This window comes from Hippopotamus amphibius, chromosome 1, assembly GCF_030028045.1.
Source record: "Hippopotamus amphibius kiboko isolate mHipAmp2 chromosome 1, mHipAmp2.hap2, whole genome shotgun sequence".
Lineage (NCBI taxonomy): Eukaryota > Metazoa > Chordata > Mammalia > Artiodactyla > Hippopotamidae > Hippopotamus > Hippopotamus amphibius.
The window spans coordinates 31,795,280-31,823,250 of record NC_080186.1 but is presented as its reverse complement, the minus strand read 5'-3'; the positions used below and the strand labels follow the sequence as shown (position 1 = coordinate 31,823,250).

Here is a 27,971-nt window from a genome sequence, read left to right as displayed (position 1 = left end):
TGGGGGCCAGGGCTGCGGTCAGAGCCGGGCCCTGCTGGCTTGCCTGTCAGTCTCAGCTTGTGGACTCTTGGCTCCCCTTGGCCAGGACACAGTGATGGGGCCGGTGCCCTCGAGAAGCAGACAGAACCTGTCCCTGGTGTCACCTGAGCTCAGGGGAGGAGACCCTGAGCTGGGAGGCAGCACCCAGGTTCTTGTCTCTCCAGGGCCCGCCATGGATTCCTGTACATCCTGGGCCATATCACTTCCCTTCTCTGGGCCTCAGCTTTCCCATCCAGTCCACGGTGATGGTGTCAGAAACGCGAGGTGCCTTCCAGCCCTGGTCCTGTGGCTCATGTCCGAGGCAGCTACTCACAACACCACCCATCCCTCCACCCAGCTCGGGTGTGACTGGCTGGACCCCGCGTGCCTCGGCCGGCCCAGCCCCTCCTGAGGGAGGAATGAGGCAGGAGAGACCAACTCCGCATGTTCCTCCTGAACCCTTCTCCGCCTCGTGTCTGTGGGCGGCAGGTGCCCATGCTCCAGACTGGGAAACCGAGGCACAAATAGCACTGCAGGCAGAAGTGTAGTCAGAACTGAGTGAAGCCATCTTCCCTTTTGTCCTGACCCTTCCCTGAACTGGACTGATTCCTTCCCGTGGTCCCGGGTGGCTGAGGACAGGGTTGTGGATGTGCTGAGGCTCTTGGCTTTGGGAGAGGCGGGGCTCAGTGGGAGTGAGGGACCTGGCCCAGGTCCTGCTCAGCCTCCTGACCTTGAAGGGGTGACCTTTCACCTCCGTGAGCCCCGGGGCCACTTTCTTTGGTTCTTTCCTAGGGAATTCTTTCATTCTTTCCTGAATTCACTCAACAAGTAGTTGTATGGTACCTGCTCTGGGCCAGGCTCCGTTCCAGTTCCTGGAATGTAACAGCAAATGAAACAAAGTGCCCCCTTCGTGAAGCTGACCTTCTAATGGGAAAGACAGATAACAGTACATCAGCCACAAGGGGGTTGTCACCTGGTCTAGACAGTGACACCTCTATCTGGAAACCAGGAGGGGATGGACGGGGAGGGTAGGCAGGACTGGGCTGGGGGTTCTGACCTGGGACACAGACAGAATTTGCATCTTGACTCCACCACCTACTCTTAGTATGATCTGGACTTTCCAGTCTGCCTCTTGGAACCTCAATCTCTTCTGTAAAATGGAGATACTCACGGTACCCTCCCTAGGGGCTGTTCAGGATGGTGAGTGAGATGACACCCAGGGATAACCACATGCCCAGAACCTCCATGTCCGTCCTTTCATCTCACATTTACTGTCACATCTTTGTTTAAAAAGAGGACAGTGAGGCTTAGGGAAGTTAGGTGATTTTCCAAGGCCACACAGCTGGTCATCTCCCTGCCTGCACATCTTCTGCTCTTGTCCTACACAGAAGTGGCCTCTCCCACCAGTCCACAGTCCATGGTTAGGTGCAGTACAGCCTGCTGGAATCGACTGTATTAATGTGAGCATGTGTTGTAAACTAGGAATGTGATTTTTAAAATATCTTTGTTTTGGAATTTATAGAATTGATGCATGTTCATTGTAGAAAAGTCATACCATATAGATTCATTATAGAAAATTCAGACCATGTGTTTCTCCCTTAGTAATCCTCTGTCTACCTCAGAGAAAACCAGTGTTTTAATCCTTTAGTGTAGCCGGCCCCCTGCCACCGGCCCGATATTTTATCAATTTGTGTTGTTCTTTTTTACAAAGTGGGATCTAAATGCCCACTGTTTTGCCATTTTGCCTTTCACTTTTTTTTGGCTGCACATGCGGCATGTGAGATCTTAGTTTCCCAGCCAGGGTTCGAACCTGTGCCCGCTGCATTGGGAACACTGACCAGTGGACCACCAGGGAAGTCCCTTGTCTTTCACTTAACAATAAATCCTTTATCCATCTTGAAAGTCGACTATTAGAGTGACCGCATTGTTTTTCTTTTTATCTATCTACCTTGTATTTATTTTTATTTCAACTTTATTGACGTATAATTGACATATAAAATTGTAAGTTATTGAAAGTGTAGAGCAGGATGATCTGCTATGCATATACATATAACATTCCCCCATCTAGTTAATTAACACATGCATCACTTCACATATGTGTCCTTTTTTGTGTGCAAGAACATTTAAATTCTACTCTTTTAGCAAATTTCAATTATATAACACAGTGTTATCAACTGTAGTCACCATGTTTTACATTATTTCCCTAGACCTTATTCAACTTATGGCTGAAAGTTTGTACCCTGTTACCAACCTCTCCTTATTCCCCCACCCCCAGCTCCTGGCGACCACTGTTCTACTCTTTTGACTTTTTGACTTTTTAAAATCCACATATAAGTGATATCATGCAGTATTTGTCTTTCTCTGGCTTATTTCACTTAACATAACACCCTCAAGTTTCATCCATGTTGTAAATGGCAGGGTTTCCTTCTTTCTCATAGTTGAATAGCATTCCCTTGTATGTATATATGTGTGTATATGTGTGTGTGTGTGTGTGTGTGTGTGTATATATGCCGTATCTTATCTATTCATCTGTAGATGGACACTGAGGTTATTTCCACATCTTGGCTATTGTGAATAATGCTGCAACGAACTGGGGAGTGGAAATCTCTCTCTTTTTTAAAAAATTGAGATATAATTGACATATAATATCAGTTGCAGGTGTACAACATAATGATTCAATACTTGTAAATATTGCAAAATGACCACTACCGTAAATCTAGTTAACATCTATCACCACACACAGTTACACTTTTTTTCTCTTTGATATCCTGTTTTTATTTGCTTTGGATGTATGTCCAGAAGCGGGATTGCTGGATCAAATGGTGGTTCTATTTTTAATTTTTTTTTAACTTTATCATTCTTTTTATTTTGCTTCCTCTGGTTTTGGGCTACTTTTTCTAAAGACAGTAAATATCTTCACATTAGAATTGAAGCAACTTTTTAATTAATTAATTTATTTATTTATTGGCTGTGTTGGGTCTTCTTTGCTGCATGCGGGCTTTCTCTAATTGTGGAGAGCGGGGGCTACTCTTCCTTGTGGTGCACCAGCTTCTCAGTGAGGTAGCTTCTCTTGTTGTGAAGCACAGGCTCTGGGCTTGCAGACTTCGGTAGTTGTGGCACATGGGCTCAGTAATTGTGGCGCAAGGGCTCAGTTACTCTGAGGCATGTGGGATCTTCCTAGACCAGGGATCGAACCTGTGTGCCCTGCATTGGCAGGCAGATTCTTAACCACTGTGCCACCAGGGAAGTCCCTATTTTTAACTCTTCGAGGAACCTCCACACTGTTTTCCATAGTGGCTGCACCAATTTACATTCCCACAAACAGTGCACAAGAGTTCCCTTTTTCCCAAATTCTCACAAACACTTGTTATCTCTTGTTTTTTTGATAATAGCCATTCTAAGGGGTGTGAGGTGATACCTCATTGTGGTTTTGGTTTGCATTTCCCTGCTGATTAGTGATGTTGAGCACATTTTCGTGTACCTGTTTGCCATTTGTATGTCTTCTTTGGAAAAATGTCTATTCAGTTCCTCTGCTCATTTTAGATACTGGATTGTTTGGTTTTTTGCTGTTATGTTGTGTGTGTTCTTTATATATTTTGGATATTAACCACTTATTAGATATGTGGTTTGCAAATATTTTTTTCCCATTTAGTAGGTTGCCTTTTCATTTTGTTGATGGTTTCCAAAGGTATTTCTCTTTCCAAGAGTTGAAGGTGGGTCTCTTTTCTCCAAAACCCTGTCTGGCCGTCCAGAGTGGTGTGCCCTGTGAATTCCTGATGACTGACTACTCCTCCCCAGGCCCCATCTTCTCAGTCTTTTCTCACTCTTCTGGGGTAAGTGACTTCTATTGCTCCTAGGTGACAGAGGTGAAATTGAGTCTCAGAGAGTATGTGATTGGCCCAAGGTCGTGGGTACCCAGATCCAAAGGAGCAGATATGAAAACTGGGTCATAGCAGTGAGGAGGGTTGGCCCTGGAGGTAGGAGAGCAGAGTGGGGAAGACCGGGTTTTAATTCAGGGTCTGCTACTCGAGATCTGTGAGATTTTGAACAGATCACTTAAAGTCTTTGCATCTGAGTTTCCTCATCTATAAAATTGGGATAATAATATCTGTATCATAGTGCAATGGTTAAACAGGTTAAGGCATTGGGAAACTTAGCAAGTGCCCAACACTGCTCAAGAAACAACAGCCAAATTATGAGGAAGAACCTGCTGTGTTTATCTACCCTCTCGCCCCCATCATTTACCTGGGGACCTGGAATCGAATGGTCAGAGCACAGTTCTAGGATCAGATCCCCATTCCACCACTTACTGTTTTTAGTGGATGCTGTGGTGCTGCCCAAGTCTTCTCTTCGGGATTGAGTCACTCATTGCCCCAGCTGCCTGGAGGGTAGGCTGCTCACAGCTGGGTCCTTCTTTAGGTATCAATCCACTAGCTTCTTGCTTAAGGTTGGGTACCCTCCATGGAGGCACCCCACATCCAGTGACTGGCTTATTGGGGTATTAATGCCCAGGCCCCTTGTTTCAAGGAGGGACAGCTCTGAAGGGCCATCAGCCCCAGAGCTCCCTGTTCAGACGGGATGGGGTGGGCCCTTTTATGATTGCATTTCTGTTCAACTGTGCCCACTCGTGCTCCCTTCATTCCCTGCAAGAACACTGTCCACTCAACCTTCCCACTCAGTCTGTTGCCCAGGAAGTCTGACCTAGAATACATTTATATGATTTTTGTATAAGTTATTTACTGCTCTGTACCTCAGCTTCCTCATCTGTAAAATGGGAGAGATAGTAGTTCCTGCCTCCTAGGATAGCTGCGAGCGTTGAATTCTTACTCTGTGTAAAAGGCTGAAACAGTGCCTGGTAAATGCTCAGTAAATGTTAGCCTGGTGTGTTTGTTTGTTTGTTTGCTTTTAGCCCAAGTCCAGCTGGTTAGTGACAAGACCAGGATTAAAACCCAGTTATTTCCTTTAACTGCTGGCTCTGCCCCCTTGAGGAGCAGCCATTCTTCAGAACAGTCTAGAGCTCTAAATACAGGAGGGGTCCTAGGGAAGCCAAAGCCTGCAAGACCCAGGTATGGAGAAAGTTGGATCCTTCAGTCTGTGGTCATTTCTTAACAAACACTCCTGGGAACCTCCTGTGTGCTGTTCTCCACTCGGCTTATCTTGGTGTCCACTCCAAAGCCCAGCCCCAGCCCAAGCTCCGCTCATTACAATGGGAAAGATAGGCCCACAGACAACTCAATATAAATGATCACAAAGTGGGAGAAACGGCCATTCCCCCACTCAGATGTGAGCATGAAGGTTCAGTACTGCAGTAGACAGACCAGGTCCCTCTCTCTTTTGTGGGAGGTGAACAAGGCCAGAAAAGGAGGAGGAATGGTTTCCTGGTTGGGGGACAGAGAAGGCTTGGGAGGAGGTGGGCACTGTGCTGGGCCTTGAAAGAAGGGTAGCATTTAGTCAGAAGAGGAGAAGAGGAGAAGGTGTCCAGGCAGAGGGGAGGCATGGAGGTGAAAAAGCTCTGGGCCTGTTCTTGGAATTCCAGTTCCTCACATGAAAATCCATTCATGGCATCTCTTTTTTTTCTTCTTTTTTTTTTGTTTTTTTGTTTTCCAGTTCTACTATAATTTATTTTTTATTCCATAATATATTTATTTATTTTTAAAGTGTACAATTTGATTTTTTTTTTCTTATTAGTAATGCATATATGGCAATCCCAGTCTCCCAGTTCATTCCCCCCCCACCCCTGCTTTCCCCACTTGGTGTCCATATGTTTGTTCTCTACATCTGTGTCTCTATTTCTGCCGTGCAAACCAGTTGATTTGTACCATTTTTCTATATTCCGCATATATGTGTTAATATATGATATTTGCTTTTCTCTTTCTGACGCACTTCGCTCTGTATGACCGTCTCTAGGTCCATCCAATTCACGGCTTCTCTTGCTCGGAATCCTTCTTGCCAGCCTGGCACTCGACGTTCAGTGTTCTAGTCCAGCGGAACCCCACGGCGTTCCCTTGACACCTCCCCAACCTGGTGAGGCTGTGGATGGGGAGGAAGAGTGTAGACTTTGGAGACAGACACACCTAGACTCTCATCCCACCTTGGGGGCTTCTGGGCATGGCCTTGTGTAGATCAGTTAACTTCCCTGATCTTCGGTGCTCTCAGCTATAAAATGGGGTGAGTGATGCTTCTTTCACAGGGGTGCTGTGGTTGCCAGCCTGCAGTATGGCTCTCAATGGTCCCTGCCTCCTAGTTTTCACAGCCTTGTGTCCTCCCACCCTGGGCCAGCGCTGGTCTGTGTGCCCAATAGGATGTGACAGTAGTGATGCTGTGTCACTTCTAAGATTAGGTTATAAAGAATGCTGCAGCTTCCATCTTGGGCTCTATCTGCAGCTCCCCCCACCCCCGTCCCAGCCCCCAAGATGACTCATTCTCAGGGAAGGTCATGTCATGAGAGGTCCACATAGGGAGCTTGCTACGCTAAGCCACAAGTGTGAGCTTAGAAGTGGATCTGTTCATCCCAGTCAAGTCTCTGGAGACCACAGTCCACCCAACATTTTGACTGTCACCTCATGAGAGACCCTGAGCTAGAGCCACCCAGCTAAGTGCCTGGATTCCTAACCCTCAGAAACCATGTGAAATAATAAGTGTTGGTTTTTTTCAGCTGCTACATTTGGGGTAGTTTGTTACACAGCAGTAGATAACTAACACAGTTAGGTAAACATTAACAAAAATAGCCTGGTTAAGGTGCCCAGGATGGTGCCTGACATACAGTTCCGTGCTTAGAAAGTGGGAGCTGGAACTTTATTTCCCACCTCCATGCCTTTGGCTCAGATAATTTACTCCATTTCTGCTTGTCAGAATTTTTCCACCACTCTCAACTATGTTTCCTAGAAAAGTGTTCTCCGACCCCTCCTCCCCAAGGCACCTCCACGAATAGCGCCCTCAACCTTGATCATCTGTATATCTCTTAAGAATGCAGTTGCTTTCCATCTGTCTGATTCTGGGGCATGTCTGGTTCCTTTTTCTCCAACCCCCCTCCCCACCAAGAAACCATGAACAACCTGAGAACAAGGACCAGATCTGACTCTGGGCCTGGGCAGGTGACATATAAGCAGGGCCAGCCTACCCGTCTTTTTTTTTTTTAATTTGGCCACTCCACATGGCATGTGGGATCTTGGTTCCCTGACCAGGGATCGAACTGGCGCCCCCTGCATTGGAAGCACAGAGTCTTAACCACTGGACCACCAGGGCGGTCCCTCCAGCCTCCCCGTCTTTGCAGATCACCCTGGCCTTCCCTGGGACCCGAGTCTCCTCAAGGCCCTGCCTGGAAGACAGTGGCCTCAGCAGACTGCCTCTTAGGCACCTGTGGATGGAAGAATCTTGTGAACAGGTGACCCCCACCCCATCCCAGAATCGCCACCCAGAGGAAGTCCAGGGCCACTCATTTTACATGGGCTCCAAGTCTGCAAGGGCCCCTAACCCGACATGTGACCCCCTGGTACGTCTCTGCCCCTCTGGGCCTCGTTTCCCATCTCTACAGGGTTGCCCTGAAGGCCTTTCCAGCCCCCGCCAAAGAATGTGCCCCCCCCTCCCTGCCCACTGCTGGGGCTCCTCCAGGGTGAAGCACAGGGCGGGAGGACACCCACCACTCCTCACGGGCACCCATTCCCCACGGGAGAGAGGGGATGTGTCACTGTGAGCACGTCTTTCTGGAAAGCCCCACAGTTCAGGTCTTCCCCGGGTTTGAACTGGAGGAACCGCATCCTTCTTGCTCACATCTCCCTGGATCTATTTTTGACCTTGGCAGGCTTGATGTGGTGCAGCTGCGGGTTGTTCCCTTTTAATTTAGGCTCTGAAGCCAGCTGAGGCCTGGACCGGTAATTATGAACGCAGAGCCATTTATGGAAACAGTTCTTGAAAAAGTCAGTAATGAGAACTGACTAAAAATACACCAGAAATGAAGCGGAAGCCCTGCTCTTGCAGCACTGAGATTCTTGGGTGGGAGGAAGCCCGTTAGGAGGCAGAACTGAGAGGTGATAGATTCTGTGGCTCCCCTGGGACCCGCATGGGCCATGGAGACCCAGGTCTTGTCTTACGTCCGAGGGGCCCCTCGGCCTTATTACTGGTGGAACCTGCCAGACGGGCCCAGCCTGTCCGCCTCTGAGGCCCCGAGGGAACCTGTCCTTCACCTTGGGGGCCTGGCCGTGAGTGGAGGCGCGTCCCACAGCAAAGTAAGAACATGGGTGGCTTGGGGTGGAGACCTGCGGTGATGCTGAAGCCACTCCCAGACCAGCAGGGCGCCCCAGCCCAGGGGGACACTGCTGGACACTGAGCCACTGTCCGGGGAACCAGGAGCCCTTGGGATGAGGGGCCGGGGGTCCCCTCTCTGGGCCCCCGGGACACGAGGGGCTGGAGGAGCAGACCGCTGAGGCCTCCCGTTTCCACCCTCAAGTTGGTCACCATCCAGAGGGCAGGTGAAAACGGGATGTGGAGAGACAAGCAGGCTTATCTGTGTGGGGTCAGAGGAGGGCAAGGGGGCTTTTACAGCTGGGCCAAGAAGAAAGTAGCCTTTCTACTGGGTGGGATGGGGCAACCCTGGAGGGAGCAGCTTTGAGGAGGGACTCCGGGGGCGGGTGTTTGCACCAGAAGGCCCAGGAGGCGGTGAGGGTGGGTCTGGCCTGCTGGCGGGGGAGGGAAGTGTGTGTGTGGGGGGGGCGGGGGGGGGGGGTGCCTGGAAAGCAGAGCCAAGCTTAAGACCCTCCCATGGGCCCTGAGGGTCCGAGGAAGAGTTTGAGGGCAGAAAGGACTGTCAGACAGGTCAGAAGATTCCATTCTCTTACAGCTGCGCTGGACTGGAGGAAGAGGGTGTCTTTTAAAGTCTTACTTTTTGGTCAGAATCAAGACAGACTTAGGTTGTCCAGGTGACTGTAAATTTTGTTGAGGCCGCAAAAGTAGCCAGAGCCTATGTAGGTGTTGGGCAGGTGGACACAGGGTGTGGCATCTGGAGCTCTAGCCTGTGAGCGGCGGGTGCAGGGCCTCAGACGCGGAAGGAAAGGCCAAATGAGGACCACAGACACAGTGGTGGAGGCCGCCTCCCGCCCACAGGGGGCACTCCCCTCAACCGTGGGATCCGGAGGTGGTTTATCAGCGGCTGGAGGAGAAGGCCTCGGGTCCAATTAGCACTCATTGGTGAATCATGACTGTTTATTGTTCTGGGGGCCGCATGAAGGCAGTCTAGATAGTAGAGTTATTTGCTGCTGCTTCCCAGACAGAAAAGCTGGTTTGGTGATTGAACATTTTGGCCAGCTTTTTATAATTTTGTGGAAAATAAACATGTCAAGGTACCTGTGGAGTCAGACGTAGCTTTGTCTGCTCCCTGTGCCCAATGAAGAGCTTTGTGCCTGTCTTTTCATATTTTGCCAGTGTGTCTTTGGATGTCTTGTGTCAAAGGTTAAATTCATATGTAATTTTGCCAGGGTATTGCACAAGGATGTTGCCAAATTCCTCTCCATGGTATTCCTACCAGCACCATGTGAGAATATGCACATCTGTGCTTACCTATTTCTTTCTCACGGGCCACACTGGGCACCCAAGGACAAGCCCCCCCACCCCTTCCAATCCTCTTGAGCCCATATGTTCTATATTTCGCTTACAGTAGAAATGACATCCCCTATTTTACTTGTTTGTTTGTTTCTATTCTATCTTCCCTATTACACTGTAAATACTGTGAATACACGGTCTTGTTCTGTCTTATTCACTGCTGTGTTCCTAGTACTCAGAACAGAACACCATATCTTTATTGGAGTATAATTGCTTTACAATGTTGTGTTAGCTTCTGCTGTACAGCAAAGTGAATCAGCTGTATGTATACATATATCCTCATATTCCCTCCCTCTTGAGCATCCCTCCCACCCTCCCTATCCCATCCTTCTAGGTCGTCACCAAGCATTGAGTTAATCTCCCTGTGCTATGCAGAAGCGTCCCACTAGCCATCCATTTTACATTTGGTAGTGTATATATGTCACTGCTACTCTCTCACTTTGTCCCAGCTTCTCCTCCTCCCCTCATGTCAAGTCCGTTCTCTACATCCGCGATAACAGGCTCTTAAATACAGTAAGAACTTGATAAATTTGTTTGTAAATTGAACTTGATAAATGAATGAATAAATAAACGAATGAGTACATTTATTTAGAAAAAAAAAAATCACTTGACATCTCCCCTTCCCCTCCACTCCGTGGCCTTGGAATTGCTGACACGGCCCCCGGAGGGTATCACATCTTGGCTCAAAGTTGGGAGATCACAAGTCAAGCTCATCCCAAACTCCAGTTGAACAGCCACCCCTCCCAGTCCATTGCCTGACTGTTTACAAAGTCCTTTCATGGCCTGGTGAGGAAAGCTGGGCTGTCTCCTCATTCCCAGTTCGCACAAAAGGAGACCAGGCCCAGAGGGGATGTCCACACCTGGTTAGTGCAGGGACAGGCCTGCAGTGAGGCTCTGACCACTGGCCAGAGCCCTAAGCTGCCTCTCTGGCTAAAGCTGCCTTGGTCTGCGCAGTTAACAAGGGGGAAATAGAGGTGCCAGAAAATGCCTTCCCAGCACACCAGCTTTTGGAAAATCTCTCTCCTAACTCAAAAGCCACAGCCCCTGGAAAAGCTGCAAATCCACACATGGCCTCTCCCTACCCTCCCCACTGACAGTCAGATAAGGGAGTTACTCTCTTTACCCAGTTCCACACGTAAGGACAGTTCACCAATATTTGATGAAAATCATTTTCCAAAAATGTCCCACCTCTCGTGCTTGCCTGGACCAGCTGGGGCGGGCAGTTTCCTGTGCGGGAACTATTGGGCCAGGCGGGGGCGGGGGGGAGGAGGGCATCGATTTCACAAACCCACAGGACAGAAGCTTGGCGCTGAGTCAGTCCAGGTGAACAGGGCTCTCTTGACCCGGTGCACGGGCGCCCCCAGGTCAGCAAGGGAGGGAGGCCACGGAGCTTGGTGCCCACAGGAGCTGGCAGGTTGCTGGTAGTTCCCTCAGTCCTGGATCCAATGTGAGTCAGTGTCAGGCCTGCAGACAGCGGTTCCCAGGGACCCACCTGTCAGCCCCCGCTGTGCCTTGGGGGTAGATACACTTAAGGATGCTTTGAGAGGGGTCAGGAGCCGCAGGGCATGGCTGAGCAGCCCCTCCTCATTCTCGGGGCCACACCCTGTGACAGCGAACAGCCTGGACCTATTTTATCCCGCAGATCAGGGACGCTTACACAGCCACGTGACAGAGGTGGTCTCTGCGGTTACCGAATCCACGGAAATTGTCCCCAGAGCTGTGTGTGTGAGTGTGTGTGTAGGGAGGAGGGGACGCGTGGGGTGATATTCATGGTGGGCATCACTCGGCGAGGGTCCAGAGCCCTGCCCTCCACGCCCTGCCTGTGTGGGAGGACCCGGATCTGCCTGTGTCACGCTGCCCCTGAAACAGCCTGGCTCGTGGGTGGGCATTTGCCGCGGGTCCAGCACCCTGTCAGACAGTGGAGGTTCTGTTTTCCCTCCTCCCTGGTCTGGGGATGAAAAGCCTATCTCCTGCCCAAACATGTGTGTCCACTGGCCCTGCCCAGCACAGCTGTTTGCCCATCGCTGGACCCGGTCCCCACCGCGAGGACAGGAAGTGCTCCCACATCCGCCTCCACCACCGGCCTGATGACTTGTGGTCGCTGAGTCCAGTAGCCAGAGAGAGAATTTTTAAAAAGACTCACAGACATGTAATTAAAATCTCAGTGTTGGTTTTGGGGGATGGCTTTGGGTGGCTCCCGCCCCTGCTTTGCGGAAACACAGATTTTTAGTGTTTGAAAGTGACAGGAGGCTAAAGTGAGACACCCTAAATATACTGTCCTGGGCATTTCCGGGCAGCTGGGGAAATGGGTTTATTCTGCTCTTGCCCAGACTGTTAGAGCAGCCCTGCCACCGGCCCACCTCGGGTCCCCTCCAGCCTGGGCTTTACCCTCTCCTCCACACATAGCTTCCACTCTACCCCCAAACCACACTCCCCTGCTGCCCAAAACCCTGAGCTGGGCCACCCCCCCCACCCCCCCTACACACACTGGTCAGAGCACAGCCCACGTTCCGAGGCCAGAATTCCAGCTCTCCGCAGTCAGGCCACAGCCAGACTTATGCCCCAAGCCCCACATCGCTGGATGGTGGGGTGGCCCCAGCACCCCACACCTGTGCATAGAGGTCCCCTCTGCCTAGAACGCGCCCCCTCCCCACCTTATCCACCTGCCAAGACTCCGTCCCATCCTTCAAGGCCAGGTCAGGTGTCACCTCCTCCAGGAAGCCTGCTCAGATCATACCCTCCAACTTCCCCAACACTTGACCCAGCATCTCCAGGAGCTCTCATCCTACCTCGTCTCTTCCTGGTCCTTTCCAAGTCTCCCGCCAGCTCCTCTTCCTGCCTCCCCTTGTTCCAAAAAGGGTCCTGCCATCCTTTTGCCCTTTGCTGGGTGTTATGGCTGTTGTTTTCCCTGCTGGTGCTGACGTTCCTTGGCTCTGGGCCTTTGCTCAGGCTGGTCCCTGCCTCTGTGCTGTCCTTCTCCCTCGACATCGTGGCAAATCCACTCTCACCCCTCAAGGCCCAGCTCCAAAGTCAGCTACAAGCCCACTCTCCCCTCACCTGCCATCCACACACCGGCTGACTCTGGGAGCCCCTGTCCTGCTCAAGTGCACTCAGCTATGTCCCACCGTGGCCCTTTTCTGCATTGGGAGTGATATCCCTCTGCCCCATCCCAGAGCCAGCAGGGGGCTGAGCGGGGCAGACGGGGTTTGGGGCTCAGAAACCAGACATGGACGCTGCTGTGTGGCACTGCCGTGTGCTGGGCACCGTGCCAGGTGTCTCCCGACATGGGTCTCAGAGCCCTCTCGGCACCCAGGAGGCAGAGCTGGGACAAGCCCGTTCTCGAGGAGGGAGCGGGTCCCACCCAGACTGCCCAGGCCCCCGGCTCCCACCCGGCCCTGCCCACCCCGGAGCCCGAGCCGGAACCACACGTGACCGCCAGTCCCGCTTTGTCTTGCAGTGGAGCGCGACCGCGCCCTGGGCCACCAGGAGCCCCACTGGAAGGAGTTCCGCTTTGACCTGACCCAGATCCCGGCGGGGGAGGCCGTCACGGCCGCGGAGTTCCGGATTTACAAGCTGCCCAGCACCCACCCACTCAACCAGACCCTTCACATCAGCATGTTCCAGGTGGTCCCAGAGCAGTCCAACAGGTGCCTGCCCTCACCCTGCCGCCTGCTCAGTTCTCTGTCGGAGTGTCTGGCTCAGCCCTGGGGGAGGACGTTTCCCAGAGGATGGAAGGGGAGCTTCCTGGGCAGCCCACCCTTGGAGAAGAAAGATGCCTGGCCCGAGGCCTCATGTCACTGTGGGGAGAGGCCCAGCATCAGTCCCGGCTTCATGTCCCCACCCTGCTGTCCTGGCTATGGGACCATGGACAGGTCACTAAGCCCCTGAGCCTCAGTTTCCCCATCTGTACACGGACACAGTAACACCTTTGTACGGGAGAAGCAGTGAGAAAAGGAACCCAGGCCAGAGGCAGGCAGGGTCGATGCCCCTCTGATGGGCCCCCAGGTGGGCACTGGAAGCACAAAGGCAGCGGTGCCGGCCTCGGTTAATTGTTCTTTCGTGTCCACAGGGAGTCTGACTTGTTCTTTTTGGATCTTCAGACGCTCCGGTCTGGGGACGAGGGCTGGCTGGTGTTGGACGTGACAGCAGCCAGTGATCGCTGGCTCTTGAGCCGTAGCAAGGACCTGGGACTCCGCCTCTCTGTGGAAACAGATGATGGTGAGACGGGCCAGCAGTGCCCCTTCCCCCGGGGGCTCCTCTGAGGACGCTGCCGGTGCCAGACGCAGCTCGAGCCCCTCGTTTGGCCCTGGAGGCCTGGCCTTTCTCAGCCGCCGGGGCTCCGTGGGTAGAGGGTGAGGTCTCACAGTGCAGGACAGCCCGAGGCCCCCTCCCAGCCGAGGGTCCCCCTTCTCCTTCTGCAGGACCAACACTTGAGTTGCTAAGAGTGAGTCTATGTTTTCCCTCCCCAAGAAACGGGAGATTCTTTCTGCTCCAGGGAGCCTCCTTCTACGCCAGGAGTTTCCGGGCTGGGCAGGGCAAGGGGAAGCGCTCACACCCTCAGGCTCTGAGGCAGAGGCAGAGGCCTGGTGTGAGTCCCGGCTCTGCAGCCTTCCAGCTCGGGGCCCTTGGCAGGTTACTAACCTCTCCAAGCCTCGGTTTCCTCATCTGTAGAATGAGGATTTGCGCCTTCACGCATTCAGCAGGTGTTTGGGGGAGAGCCTCCTTTATCCCCGGCAATGAGGGTAGAAAGGCCGAAGGTGGGCCCAGGGTTGGTGTGTCTAAGGTACAGCAAGGGGCCGCCATGGCTGGAGCACAGGGGCCCAGGGCGCGATCGTGAGGAGAGGAGGTTGAGAGAAGAGGGCAAAATATGAAATAAATGTTATTTTATTTAATGGCAGTGGAGGATGGCAGGGTCTGACCCTCTGAGACACTCCCCCTCAAGGGCGTGTAGCATCTCCCCCCCTCCTTCAGAGTGGACTGCGCTTAGTGGCTTTCTTCCTAAAGCATGCACAGGGCTGAGGCAGTAACTTTGCAAGGGGAACATGAGCTGCAGCCCCTCAGGCAGACGCTCGGGCTCCCATGAACACGTCGTGTAGCTCCCAGACGCCCTTGATCTGACGGGATGGGAATAGCACTTCACCTCCACGGTCTTCATCCCCAAACCCAGAACCCCAGCCTCACCATGAAAAAAACATCAGACACCCCAAAACTGAAGGACATTCTACAGAATACCTGACAAGTACTTCTCAAAACTGTCAAGGTCATCAAGAAACAAGGGAAGGGACTTTCCTGGTGGCGCAGTGCTTAAGAATGCACCTGCCAATGCAGGGGACACGGGTTTGAGCCCTGGTTGGAACAATCTCATATGCCGCGGAGCAACTACGCCCGTGAGCCACAACTATTGAGCCCGTGTGCCACAATTACTGAAGCCTGCGTGCCTAGAGCCTGTGCTCCACAACAAGAGAAGCCACCGCAATGAGAAGCCCATGCACCGCATGGAAGAGTAGCCCCTGCTCACTGCAACTAGAGAAAAGCCTGTGTGCAGCAATGAAGACCCAATGCAGTCAATAAATAAATTAATTAATTAAAACAAAAAACAAACAAACATGAAAAGGGAAGTCTGAGAAATTGTAACAGCCCAGAGGTGCCTAAGGAGCTGTGATGACTAAATGCCATGTGGGACCCTGGGTGGGATCCTGGAAAAAAGACACTGGAGGAAACTAATGAAAGCCTAATACCTCCTGGTGTTTAGTAAACAGTAAGATACCAATATTGGCTCATTAGTTGTGACAAATGTACCAAAGTCATTTAAATGTTAACACTTCCAGGGGAAACTGGGTCTGGGTATATGAGAACTCTCTGTACTATCTTAGCATATTTTCTATAAATCCCAAGTATTGTAAAATAAGAAGTTTATTTTATGCACAAAATAAAGACCCCCTGACTTCGGTGGCGAGAGTAGACTGTGGGGGACGAGAGTGACGTCAGAGCGGCCCCAGGAGCCTCACGGGGTCGAGGTGGGTGCTGAGGGGCGGGGGCGTCCAGCCGCCGACCTGGCAGGGGGTGCGTGGAGGAACCACGGGGGATGGGGTGGAGCCGGGGTCTCCTGAAGAGCTTTGGCTTCACTTTGCTTTGGTTTCGCCCGGGTTGGGGAAAAATAGAGGAGGAGCAGGTGTCAGGGAGGAGGTCAAGAGAGCTCCTTGGGCAGGGATGCGGTTGAGGCCCTGGTTGACATCCATGGAAATGTCGTTCCGGACAGTGAGTGCTGGGGACACAGGTGTGGGAACCGCTGACACGGAGGTGGATTCGCGGGGTGGGGGTGGGGTGGCGGGGGCCGGAGGAGCGCGCCTGGGAGGAAGGGTGACGATGGAGGGGGAAGGAGACGGCGCCCAGGCGTCCCTGGAGGGACGTCGCCTCGGGGCCTCCGTGCGCCAGGCCCCGGGTCCCTCCCTTCGGCCAGACGGTCCAGGCCGGTCCCGCCTCCCGCCTTCGCGGCCCACGAAGCTCGGCGCCTCGGGCCCTCGGAGCGCGGAGACGGAGGGGGCGGCGGGGAACCAGCCGGGCGGGCGCGACACCGCCGGGCGCCCCCTGCTCTGTGACGGGCGGGCGGGGCGCGGCCGGCCGCCGCCTGTCCCCGCCGGAGCCGGAGCCCGAACCGGAGCTCCGCGGACGATGGCGGCCCTGCGGCCCCTGGCGTCGGCGAGCGCCGGGTCCCTGCCGGCCGCTCGCGGCCCGCGCTGGCGACAGGCGGTGTGTGCGGCTTCGCCATCAGCGCCCGCGCGCGCGCCAGGTTCTACGCGGACGCCGTGGAGGCCGTGAGGGACGTCCTGGACGGCGCGGGGATCATGGTCGGGGCTTCGGACTCTGCGGGATCCCGGAGAACCTGATGGGGGGCGGCTCAAGACCCGCGTGAAGGACTTGACCGTGGTCAGCAGCAACGCGGGGGTGGAGAACTTCGGGCTCGGCCTTTTACTGGGGACCAAGCAGATCACCCGCATCGTCTGCTCGTAGTTGGGGGAGACCTCGCTCTGCGAGCACCAGTACCTGGCAGGCGAGCTGGAGCTGGAGATCACGCCCCAGGGCACCCTGGCCGAGCGCATCCGCGCGGGGGGCGCCGGCATGCCCGCCTTCCACACCCCCACGGCCCACGGGACCCTGGTCCAGGAGGGAGGCGCACCCATCAGGTACTTACCCGACGGCCACATCGCCATCCTGAGTCAACCCAGGGAGGTGAGGGAGTTCCACGGACAGCGCTACCTTCTGGAGCACGCCATCACCGCCGATTTTGCTTTGGTGAAAGGGTGGAAGGCCGACCGGGCAGAAATGTCATCTTTGGGGCCAGCGCCAGGAACTTCAACGTGCCCATGTGCAAAGCTGCGAGAATCTCAGTGGTGGAGGTGGAAGAAATTGTGGACGTGGGGTCGTTTGTCCCAGAGGACATCCATGTTCCTAACATTTATGTGGATCGTGTTCTACAGGGGAAAAACTACGAGAAAAGAATTGAGCGTTTAACGCTCCGGAAAGGATGATGAAATATGCAAGTCTGCAGATAGTATAAGGACACGGATCATCAAGCGGGCAGCTCTTGAATTTGAGGACTGACATGTATGCCAATTTCAGCATAGGCATCCCTCTTCTGGCCCCCAACTACATCAGCCCCAATATAACCGTTCATCTTCACAGTGAAAATGGAATCTTGGGCTTGGGTCCGTTTCCATTAAAAGAGCAGGTGGATGCAGATCTCATCAATGCAGGCAAGCAAGCAGTCACCCTTCTTCCTGGGGGCCGTTTTTTCTCCAGCGACGAATCATTTGCCATGATTCGAGGGGGACACATCGAGCTAACCTTGCTGGGAGCCATGCAGGTTTCCAAATACGGTGACCTGGCTAACTGGATGATACCTGGCAAGAAGGTGAAAGGAATGGGGGGTGCGATGGACCTGGTGTCCAGTACCAAGACCAGCGTGGTGGTCACCATGGAGCACCGCACCAAGGCCAACGAGCCCAAAATCCTGGAGAAATGCACCATGCCGCTGACTGGGAAGCAGTGTGTGGACCAAATCATCACCGAGAAGGCCGTGTTTGATGTGCACAAGAAGACAGGACTGACCCTAATCGAGCTCTGGGATGGCCTGACAGTGGAGGACATCGTAAAGAGCACGGGGTGTGCTTTTGTCGTCTCCCCGAATCTCAGGCCCATGCAGCAGGTGGAAACCTAGCCACAGAGTGAACCTTGGTCCCAGAGCATGTGTTTCTTCCTTTAACCTTCCACGATTGCATCCCGAGGAAGCCATGATCACATTTGGGCCCTGATGGGGCAGACGCAATAATGGGCGGAGGCTGGAGGTGTTGGGGAGCTTCCTGGCCCAGAGGGGCAGCATCTTCATCCAGGCCTGCAGGGGTGGGGAGGCACAGTGTGGCCCCCATCTTGAAGTGTGGCCACACATCCCACGTCACCTGCAAAGGGGGCAGCGTGCCTGCCAGCACCCTCACACGTCAGGTCTAGAGGCAGGGACCCTGGGCCCCAGAGGCTCCTGAAGTTCCTGCCTCTGCTTTCTGGAAAGGGTCCTTCCAGAGCCAGGCAGCCTGGGGGCCGCCACCTGGACGCCCCGGGCCTGCCCTGAGACCCAATCTCTCTGCGCCCAGGAAACCCCAATACAATCTTTGACCAGATAGTTGCACAAAGAAAAGCCTACAGTGAACACAGCCTCGGGAGCACCGAAGGTCTCCCTGGCCCCTTGGAGGACAGGGCTCTCCAGGGACTCACAGGACAGGGTGGCAGCACACACAGGCCTGGAGGTTGCTGGGCCAAGGCCGCCCCACATGTCTGCCCGGTGTGGAGCTCCACTGCAGTGCTGTGTGGACGACAGCCGCCCGCCTGCCCCTGTCACTCCCTGGCCTCCTCCTGGTGCCCTCGAGGGCCTTTCCCTGTGCGGCGGGGCTGCTGTACATCTCTGGCTCCACATCCTCACAGGCCTGCCCTTTCTCATGACCCTGACTTGCCATGACCTACACTCCCCGCACGGCTTCTCCCCGGGCCCCTTCCGCGTCAGCTCCTGTCTCAGCAGCGTCATCCCTGAGTGGCACCTCGATGGGCCCAGTGCATGTTTGTGGCAGATGATGTCATAGGTCCAAGGTTAGTCTCCAGTCCATTAGTTGTTTAGTGGACTCTGGGCTAAAGCAAAGCTGTGTAAGGGCTGACCTTTGAGCGGGGCCGTGCATGGGGCAGGTGATGTCCTTGACCTGAGGTGTGCAGTGGGGGATCATGAGACCCGATAGTGGCACACAGATGTTTAGTATGTGCACATATGCACATCTGCTGTATCAGTGCATACACGTGTGTGTATACATACATATATGTGTGTGTGTGTACATGCCTGTGCACCAGGGTTGCGACATTGTGGTGAAATGTGCATGGAAGGGGATGCTCCACCCTGTGTTTTAGGAAACTTAACTTGTGGTCCTGTGCCTGTTGTTTATTCCGAGAAAATTCCACAGGGCAGGGAAGTGATGAGGTTCTGTCACATTCTCATCTTTATGATGACAGCCAGGAAATAAGCTAAATGTCTAAAGATGAACTGATACCTAAATATTAAGATGTGTCTTCTCAAAGGCATTTTATACATTTGAAATGTTAACCAAGAAAATGTTTATGTGGAAAAATTGGGAAAAAATACCGACTTATTTGTTATGCTCACAATTTAAATTAACATATGAAAATACCCCCGAAAAACAAAAATGACATGTTGTGGGGGAAGGGTTTAATGGGTGATATTTTTTCTAAGTTTCTTTACAGTTGTTGTTATATCACTTTGACAGTTAAAAACAAGAGGTCATTGGAAATACAAAGAGGTACAGGAAGATGGTACAGAGTTGACTTTTCCAGGGATAATCAGTGTGTTTTTCCTGCATCCTCAGGCTTTCAGCGGCTGTGGGGAAAATCCCACTGTTACAAGCGTCACTACTCCCAGGCCGAGGCCCCAATCATGTCTCTGCCCACAGCCTTTTCTCTCTTTCTTCCTTTTTAAACCACAAACCCAGTGGTTAAGGACTTAAATCGATAAGAATGGATAAGAACTTGGTCTTTGGAATTAGATGCACGTGTTTGAACCTGGCTCTGGGATTGGGGTAAATGTCTCCGCCTGCTGAGCCTAGGGTCTCCTTTGGGGGCATCAGGAGATGGTGAGTGGCCTGCTCTTGGGCGGTGCTCAGCAGAGCAAGACCGTCCTGGCAGCTGCTCCCACCAGCCGGGTGTCATAAATCCTACACTGATCCCCAGAAAGCATGGGGAGGAAGGTAGAACTCGGGCCTCCGAGCCCCGAGACGGAGGTGGGAACCCTGGTTCTGAGAGTCCCCAACAGTGGGACTCTGGGCCGTCACTGAGGGGCTCTGATGTTTCTCAGTGAAATGATGGGTCCCAGTGTCCCCGTGAAGACCAGCTGAGATCGTCACGTGACCTGACTGAGAGCCGTGAAGCGCTGTCCCAGCTGGCAGTGCCCTCGACCATCAGTAATCCTGACCCTGTGCTGGCGAGCCCCTCCCCACCTCCTGCAGACCTGCTCGCCGGGGGCTGGGCTGGACTTGGGACTCAGGTCTTCAGAGGAGGAAACCGAGGCCCCGTGGGTCCCCCGAGGCCTCAGCCTCTGTGCTCCCGGCCCGCCCCCAGACAGGTCCCTGCTGTGTCCCCGTGCAGGGCCTCGCCCTCAAGTGGCCGCCCTCTCTGCTCTCTCCGTCTCAGGGCGCAGCGTTGATCCTGGCCTGGCCGGTCTGCTGGGGCGACAGGCGCCACACTCCAGACAGCCTTTCGTGGTCACCTTTTTCAGGGCGCGCCCCGGCCCCATCCGAGCCCCTCGGGCGGTGAGGCCCCTGAAGAGAAGGCCGCCGAAAAGAACCCACGAGCTGCCGCCCCCGAACAAGCTGCCGGGGATCTTCGGTGAGGTCGGGGACCCCAGGCGGGGGGCACAGAACCCTCCTGGCCTCAGTGGGGTCAGGCCAAAGGTCACCCCCCAGCCACCTTTCCGGACCCCGTTTGCCCCTACACCCTGGGGACCGGCCACGGCACTGTCTCCAGGGCTCTGAGCATCTGCCCTCGCTGCCCCTGCCGCCCCAGAGTCCCTTCTCTGCCCTCCCTGGCTCACCAGGCCCCGCCCGGGTCTCCTGGTGGCCCTCGGTGCTGCCCCGGGTGCCCTGCAGGGGTCTGTGCAAAGGTCACCCCACCAGGCTGAGACCCTTCGGGATCCGGGCCCCCTGGTGCCCTCCTTTCCTTCATGGGGAGCTGGCCTTTGCTTGGCCTCAGTGGGAGCCACTTGTCCTGTGGAGTGGGCGTGGCTGGAGAGGTGGATGAGGTCGGGTGTCTCTGGGGGAAAGGAGGAGGGGCCAGCTGAGGGTCCCGGGCTGTTTATTGAACCACGGGGAGCCCACAGGCTGAAGGTCAGGGGAGGCTGGGCTGGGCGTGTGGTGACTGCGACCGTGGGGAGCCGTCTGCAGCCACTGAAGGTTCCTGAGCCGGGTCACGGCCCCAGCAGAGCTGCAGGGATGGGCTTCAGGAGAATGAATGCGTTAGTTTCCCATCACTCATGAATTCAACAGATGTGCCCATCAGGGTGTCCCCTGCCCTGGGAGCCCCCCGTGGTAGCTGCACAGAGCAGGAACCCCAGCAAAGACCTTGCCCCTTCTGTCCCCTGCAGACGACGTCCATGGCTCCCACGGCCGGCAGGTGTGCCGTCGGCACGAGCTCTATGTCAGCTTCCAGGACCTGGGCTGGCTGGTAATTCCTGACTTTCCTTCTTTCCTAAATGACAACCTCCACCTTGAAGATGGCAAGTGTATGTCCAAGAGGAGGTAGAATCATGGGGGACTTTGATGTTCTTATGTTTTATTTTCCTCTGCATTTTCCAAGTTCTCTAAAGGGAGAATGTGTTGCTTTTTGAAGTGAAAAGTGCTTTTGGGTAAAAACCATGAAACTGAAGACTGAATGAGTGAATCTCAGCCATAAAATGTCAGAGCTGCAGCAGGAAAGCGGAGGCCAGGGTGGGCGGTGCCTCTGGCCTTTGCTGTGACTGGGGGCGGCCTGGGGAGGACGAAGCTGAGTGTCAGTGGTGCGTGAAGAGGACGGAGCTCGTGCCCAGCCCTGTCTGCTGAGGGTCTTCGGGAGGATGTCAGGCCTCTGGAGGACACTGCCCTGGGAGGGGCCCCAGGGTGGGTGGAGGGGCCCTGCGGCTGTGGGAGGGTGAGGGGCAGCCGTGAGTCGTGCTGTGACAGGTGCTGGACCGAGGGGCTGGGGAGGGGCACGTGGATGGGACTCACCTTCTCTCATTACCCACCCCCAGGACTGGGTCATCGCCCCCCAAGGCTACTCAGCCTATTACTGTGACGGGGAGTGCTCCTTCCCGCTGGACTCCTGCATGAACGCCACCAACCACGCCATCCTGCAGTCCCTGGTCAGTACCGCGTCCTCCTGCCCGGATGCCTGGGGGAGGGGTGTGCGGGGGAGAGGGGCATGTGCAGCCAGGAGGTGATGGCAGCCCTGCTGTGTCAGGGAGCTTTCTCTGCACGGACACCTTCCTGCGTGCACGCGCAGTGAAACCCCACAGCCATACAGAAACTGGCCCCCACGTGGCCGCTCTATACACACTGCCCCCCACCCCCCGTCCCGGGCACCTGAACCCACGTGCAGCAGACTCTCGCTGACTCGTGTGCACACATTCATACGCGCACATGGGGGACGTTCACGTCCTGCTGGTGGCCAGACGCACAGCACGTGCGTGATAGGCGGGCATCCCACTTGGCTACCTGTGCGCCCGGAACACAGACAGGCACGTGTTCACTGGTGCTTTCAGCCTCCTGTGTGACACATGCCCTCGGGGTGGGGGTGGGTGACCCACGTGTGGGGTCTGCCCCCTCCTTGCGCGGGAGTCGCCGGGTGCCCGTGCCCTTCCGCCTTTGCCTTCCCCTCCCGTTCCTCTCCCGTTGGCTCTTTCTCCTGGGTCCCTCTCGGCTCTGTGTGTTTCTACAGATCTCATGGCTTGGGACGCCCCGGCGTCTGGGGTAACTTTAAGTGCTGAAAAAGTTTCTAACAGAACCATTGTTGCTGCTGCTTATTGCTAAGTGTTTTCAGTGGTTTCTTGCGCTGAGGCATCTTTCTGGAATGTTGCCCTGGACACTATAGTTAGAGGTTGCTCAAGGTGATGCCCCAGCGGGAGAGTAAACGAGTTAAGAACGCAGCTTGCAGCCCAGGGAAATGCCTCCTTCCCCAGTGGTCACATGGGCTTGCTGGACCCCCGGGAGCCGCCTTCCTTGGAGAAGCTCAGGGTGATGAGCCACGTGTGGGCTTCTCTCAGCCCCTGTGACGGGGGCACAGGGCGATGACGGCACTGCCCCTCCCAGGGCTGGTCCCCTGGCTCTGCAGAGCCTCACCCCTCAGCTCCTGGGGCTGTCAGTCAACAGGAGGGAGTGCTTGCTCTGTGCTGGGTGTCATGAAGGCAGTGGCTGCCCTCTGGGGAGACGGTCAGTGAACACGAGAAAGGAACAACCAAGACAATGGGTCCCGTGAGGAGGGGAAGCCTGGGGCGAGCTGGGTGGGCTCAGGGTCCACAGGGAGGCTGGCGTGGAGGGGAAGGGGATGGAGGGAGGCGAGGCTGAGGGTGGGCAGGGCCTCTCACACAGGGCCTGGGGGTCTCTTCAAAGGTGGCAGGTGATGGATTTAATCCCAGGTAAACTGAGAAGCTGGTGCAGGGTTTCAGAGAAGCAGTACCTGATCTAACTTACTCTCTGAAAGTATCTCTGGCGGCTGTGGGAGGATGGACTGTAGGAGGGAGGGTGGAGTGTGGAGGAGACAGGGAGGAATGAGGAACTGCTGTGGTCCCTACAGGAGGACCAGGTGGCCGGTGGGGTGAGAAGTGGGCCAGGCAGCGTGGACAGTAGAGGCAGGAGGGGAGGAGCCCAGGGCCTCCAGGTGAGGGCCAGCTCCTTAGGACGAGGCGGGGTGGGGGGCCCAGTGATGGCGCTGGATTGGAGGAGGGATTGGAGGAAATCAGTGGTTCTGCTTTGGCCCCCACTCGTGTGAGGCCCTGCTAGACCCCACGTGGGAAGTGGGGAGGGTGATGGATGTAAGTCTGGAGTCTCTGAATTTGAGAGACGTCGTCACACGTGGTCTCTGAGTCCTGAGAGCAGGTGAGATTCTCTGGGGAGACTGTGGAGTCAGGAGGTGGACGAGGACCGGGCTCCTCCGTGGAGAGCCCCGGGCAGGATGAGGAGCCTCGTTGGGAGGGGAGGGGGCGGATGGGGGTTGGAGTGTCCGGGGGCTCCAGAGGAGGAAGCAGCTCCCTCCAGGCTCACCCCCTGTGTTCCCCATGCAGCAGCCAGGGAGCGGCACTAAAGCACAAATCTGACCACCTAGTTCATGGCCAAGAAGCTCCTCATCACATCCCTTATCCCTGGGAGGAAGTCTGAGCCCTTGGCCTGCGACGCAGGGCCCCTCCCTGGCCACCATGCCCACCTCCCTGACATCCCCGCAGCCCACGTCCCAGTGCCCTCACCTCCCTGCCTTTTCCCTGGGCCTCCTTGTCCACCCCGGGCCAGGCCAGCTCCTGCTTGCCCTGCAGCCTCGCCTCTGGGTCCTTCCCAGCCAGGGTCGGTCTCCAGCGCTCATGCTCCCAGAGCTCGGAGGGCTGCTGTGATCATGGTACTGCTCTTGTGGGTCCTGCTCCTCCACTGGAATGTCCCCCCTGTTTCCCCTCCCCTCCCCGACCCCCTCCCCACTGAGGATGAGAGCAGGGACCATGTCTGGGACATTTCTATGTGCTCCACCTGAACAGGGTTGGCACAAGGCATGTGTCTGAGATACATGTGTATTGGAAGTGAGAAAACTACCATTATACCCATTTGGCAGAGGAGAAAACTCAGGCCCACAGAGGCATGATTTTTCCCCAAGGATGCACAGTCAATAAGTAACAGAACCTCTGCTGTGGTCTCGCCTGTGGCTTAAAAGCGCACTGAATGGAATGGCACATCAGACTCCAGATCAATCTGTTTGGTGCAGATGGAACAAAAGGCCATCCTCTCTTTGTCACTCACCTGGTGAAGCTCTGATCTAGGGTGGACGGGTCTAGAATGGTTGCGCCCCGGTGGTGCCAACTCCTCTCTCCAGGGTCCCGACCCAGGAAAGGCCCTCCCGGGTTTCTAGCCACTTAGAGCCCCACAGCCGGCGCAGATGGGCAGTGCTGCCTGGTTCCTTTCCCGTGGGCCTATGAAAGCCAAGCCCAGCCTCCCCATGTGGAGGCTGGGAAGTTGGGGAGCAGCGCCCCTACAGCCCAATCTGGCTGGACATCCCCCACAGAGGCCTCGCCTTCCCCCGGGGGCCTCAGAGAGCCTCTGGGCCCCAAGTCAGCCCCGTGCCCAGCTGCCGGTCCTGGCAGCAGGCTGGCTCAGAGCTGGGCCTCCCGGGACTAGGCTGGGCGCTGGGGACCAGGGGCCAGGCTGCCAGACAGGGCCCCCCAACAGACAGCTCCATCCACGTCCTGCTCAGCGGCCTCAGTGAAGGCTGGCAGGTCCCCAGGGGTAGAAGCAGGTGCCTTTTTCCCTCCGGCCCCTGACAGGCTGGGGGGCTGCCTCGCAGGGCCGCCGTGTGGGGCCCCAATGAGGAGTCCAGTATGGACGGCAGCACATCCTGCCGAGTCCGCGGATAAATATTTTTGCAGAGGCTGCACCAGCTCACTCAGGCGGGGTGTTTTGGGGGTAGCGCTGTTTGGAGCAGGGCAGCAGGGTCCCCGCCGGGTCAGCCGTGCGACTGGGCAGGTGCCGCGGCCCCTGTGCCCTCGGTGGTCATCCGCCCAGAACAGTCCCTGCCTAGAAGTTGTTCCGAGGCGTGGAGGTGCTCTGAGAAACAACAGTGTCGTTGCCCCCAGGGGTGAGCCTGGAAGGCTGGGCGTTGCCAGGTGTCCCGGGGACCCTCGCCGGCTCTCAGTCCGGAGGGGCGGACGGACGGGAAGCAGCGCCCGGGACGCGGCGCGATCGGGGGCGTCGCCGCAGCGCAGGGACGAGCGAGGAGCCGCGGGGCCCCGGGCGCGGGGCTGCGGGAGCGCACGCAGGGGCGGGCGCACGCGCCGGGACCCCCGGGGCCGGGCGCGTCCCCTCGGAGGGCGGGGCCGTGGCCGGAGCCGGCGGGCGCCCGGGCCGGGGAAGGGGGGCGGGGCCGGGGCAGCGCCCGCGCCAGCGCCTGCCCGGCTGCGGGGGGAGACGGAGCCCGGGCGGCGGCGACGGGGGTCCCGGCAGGCGCCCGCGGTTCTCACGCCTCCGCCCGCCGCCCCCTCCCCACCAGGCGCACCTGATGAAGCCGGACGCCGTCCCCAAGGCGTGCTGCGCGCCCACCAAGCTGAGCGCCACCTCCGTGCTCTACTACGACAGCAGCAACAACGTCATCCTGCGCAAGCACCGCAACATGGTGGTCCGGGCCTGCGGCTGCCACTGAGGCCCCGCCCCGCCGGCCGCGCCGCCCCCGCCGGCTCAGGTCAGCCCTGCGCGGGGTGGGGTGCGGTGGGGTTAGCCCGGAGGCCGTCGCAGCTCAGGCGGGGCGGCAGCGAGGGCCCCCCTGCCCTGCCCACCTCCTGCCAGGAGCTGGTCCTTTCCAGAACCCTCTGCACCCTCCCGAGCCTGAGGTGGTGGTGGAACTCTGGGCTGGTGGTCTGTCTTCAAGCAGGGTTCTACCGCAGACCCCTCCCCAGAGGTGCGTGCTCACCGTCTTTGGGGTTGGCGCAGCGTCCCGTCTGAGCACCTGCCCTTGCCCATTGCTGGCCCAGGTGTGGAAGGATGTGGGATGAACTCAGAGGCACCTGGAGCCCAGGATGGCCATCCCAGGCCCTTCACTGCCCGTGACAGGGTTTGGGGATGTGTAGACAGGTCCTGGTCCCTCTCCAGTTGCCTGCCCTGGAAAACTGGGCATTTCTGGGCACTTCTGTTAGAGTGCAGAGTTGCCCTTGGTGTGCTATATTGGTGGATCTGAAACTGCTGGCCACAGGGAGGCATGTGGGTCACCTCCAGAAAGAGCTAAATGAACAGCATGATTTAGGGCCAAAGGCCTATGGCATTTATATTTCCTGTCTTCCTCCCTTGACCTGCCACAGCTGTCTGGGGAAGGTGTACAGTACATGGACACTTTGGGGAAACAAAAAATCTTGGGGGCTTTACTGACCCCATCTGTCTGCCACCAAGTTGAACCCATCAGTAGTTCAGCTCTGTGGAAAAGTTATCTTTTTGCTGAGCCAAGTATGGTGGATACATCAGGTTGCCCAGGATGACAATGCCCAGCATGGGTGACATAGTTTCCCTTAACCTTCTGCACAACAGTCATCAGTAATCAACCTTGATAATATTTTCTTTCAAAGAAATTCAAAATGACCAGCACAGAACTCCATGTGGCCACCACCAACAGATTGGACTTGGCATGTGAAATGAAAACTGCCATCTCCTGCTAAGGAGCGATCCACTGCACTCAGTGCTCTGGGACACCGGGCGGCCTGTGGTCAGGCGTGGAGCGAGGGCAAGACTTGTCAGCAGCTGCCTGTGTCCAGAGGTTGTCAGAAAAAGGCTGGTCAACCAAGTCTGTGTCACCCCATGTGCCCAGGAGTCCCGGCCTGTTTCTTGAAGCCTGTGAGCCAAAGAAAAGGCCCCTGTCCCAGGGGAGGGACAGGTGGCAATTTGGCTGAGCTGGGTAGGGAGGTTCCCGGAAACCACTGTGCTCCTTGGAGCGGCCACTGGCAGTTGGAGTGTTTATTTGATTTCTGACTTGGTAAGCCTGTAATTTACCTGGTGGAGCAGACAGAGTCCAGCTGCCTGAACCCTGAAATACTGTGTCATTAAAAGCAGATCCTGGGCCCGCCCCTACCCACAGGCACAGCCCAGGACGTGCATCCCTGGAATTCCCTCTGCGCCCTGAGGAGGGGCTCCAGGAGCACACGTCTGGCAGCAGGCGGAGGCTGGGGCCTTGCTGCGGGACAGCAGCCCCTCCGCCTGGGCCCGGGAGGGACTCTGGGAGCCAGTGTATGGGAAGAGACCCTCCGCATGGACACAAGAGACTGGAAAGTGGTGAGCTCCCCATCAGTTCAGTGATCTGAGCTCAGGCCTACATGTTAGGGGACATGACTTGGTGGCTTCCTCCTCTGGGCCTCATTTCCCATCTGTAACATGAAGCATGGACTTCTTGATCTGGAAAGGGCCTTCAGCCAGGGAATGTGTGTCTGCCAACCCTGTCTCACACTGAGCCCAGAGGCAGCCTGGTAACCCTGACCGTGGAGCTCAGGTGGCCATCACGAATGAAAGCTGGCACATAACATGGAACTTGTTTGTTATTCTAGTACTTATCTA

General features: G+C 55.8%; 1 protein-coding gene and 1 pseudogene across 1 annotated transcript in view; both read left to right on the top strand.

Moving 5' to 3' along the window:
* BMP8B (bone morphogenetic protein 8b) overlaps positions 1-26,216 on the top strand; it is a 29,600-nt gene extending 3,384 nt beyond the window's left edge. Inside the window, exons 2-7 of the mRNA XM_057744717.1 lie at positions 13,070-13,259; positions 13,682-13,830; positions 20,350-20,544; positions 21,299-21,378; positions 21,941-22,051; positions 25,930-26,216. Of these exons, the coding sequence (XP_057600700.1) occupies positions 13,070-13,259; positions 13,682-13,830; positions 20,350-20,544; positions 21,299-21,378; positions 21,941-22,051; positions 25,930-26,079 (875 nt within the window). The 3' untranslated portion in view covers positions 26,080-26,216. The remainder of the gene's footprint in view (positions 1-13,069; positions 13,260-13,681; positions 13,831-20,349; positions 20,545-21,298; positions 21,379-21,940; positions 22,052-25,929) is intronic.
* Positions 16,285-17,830, top strand: LOC130858368 (succinyl-CoA:3-ketoacid coenzyme A transferase 2, mitochondrial-like; annotated as a pseudogene).
* Positions 26,217-27,971: the final 1,755 nt, after the last annotated feature.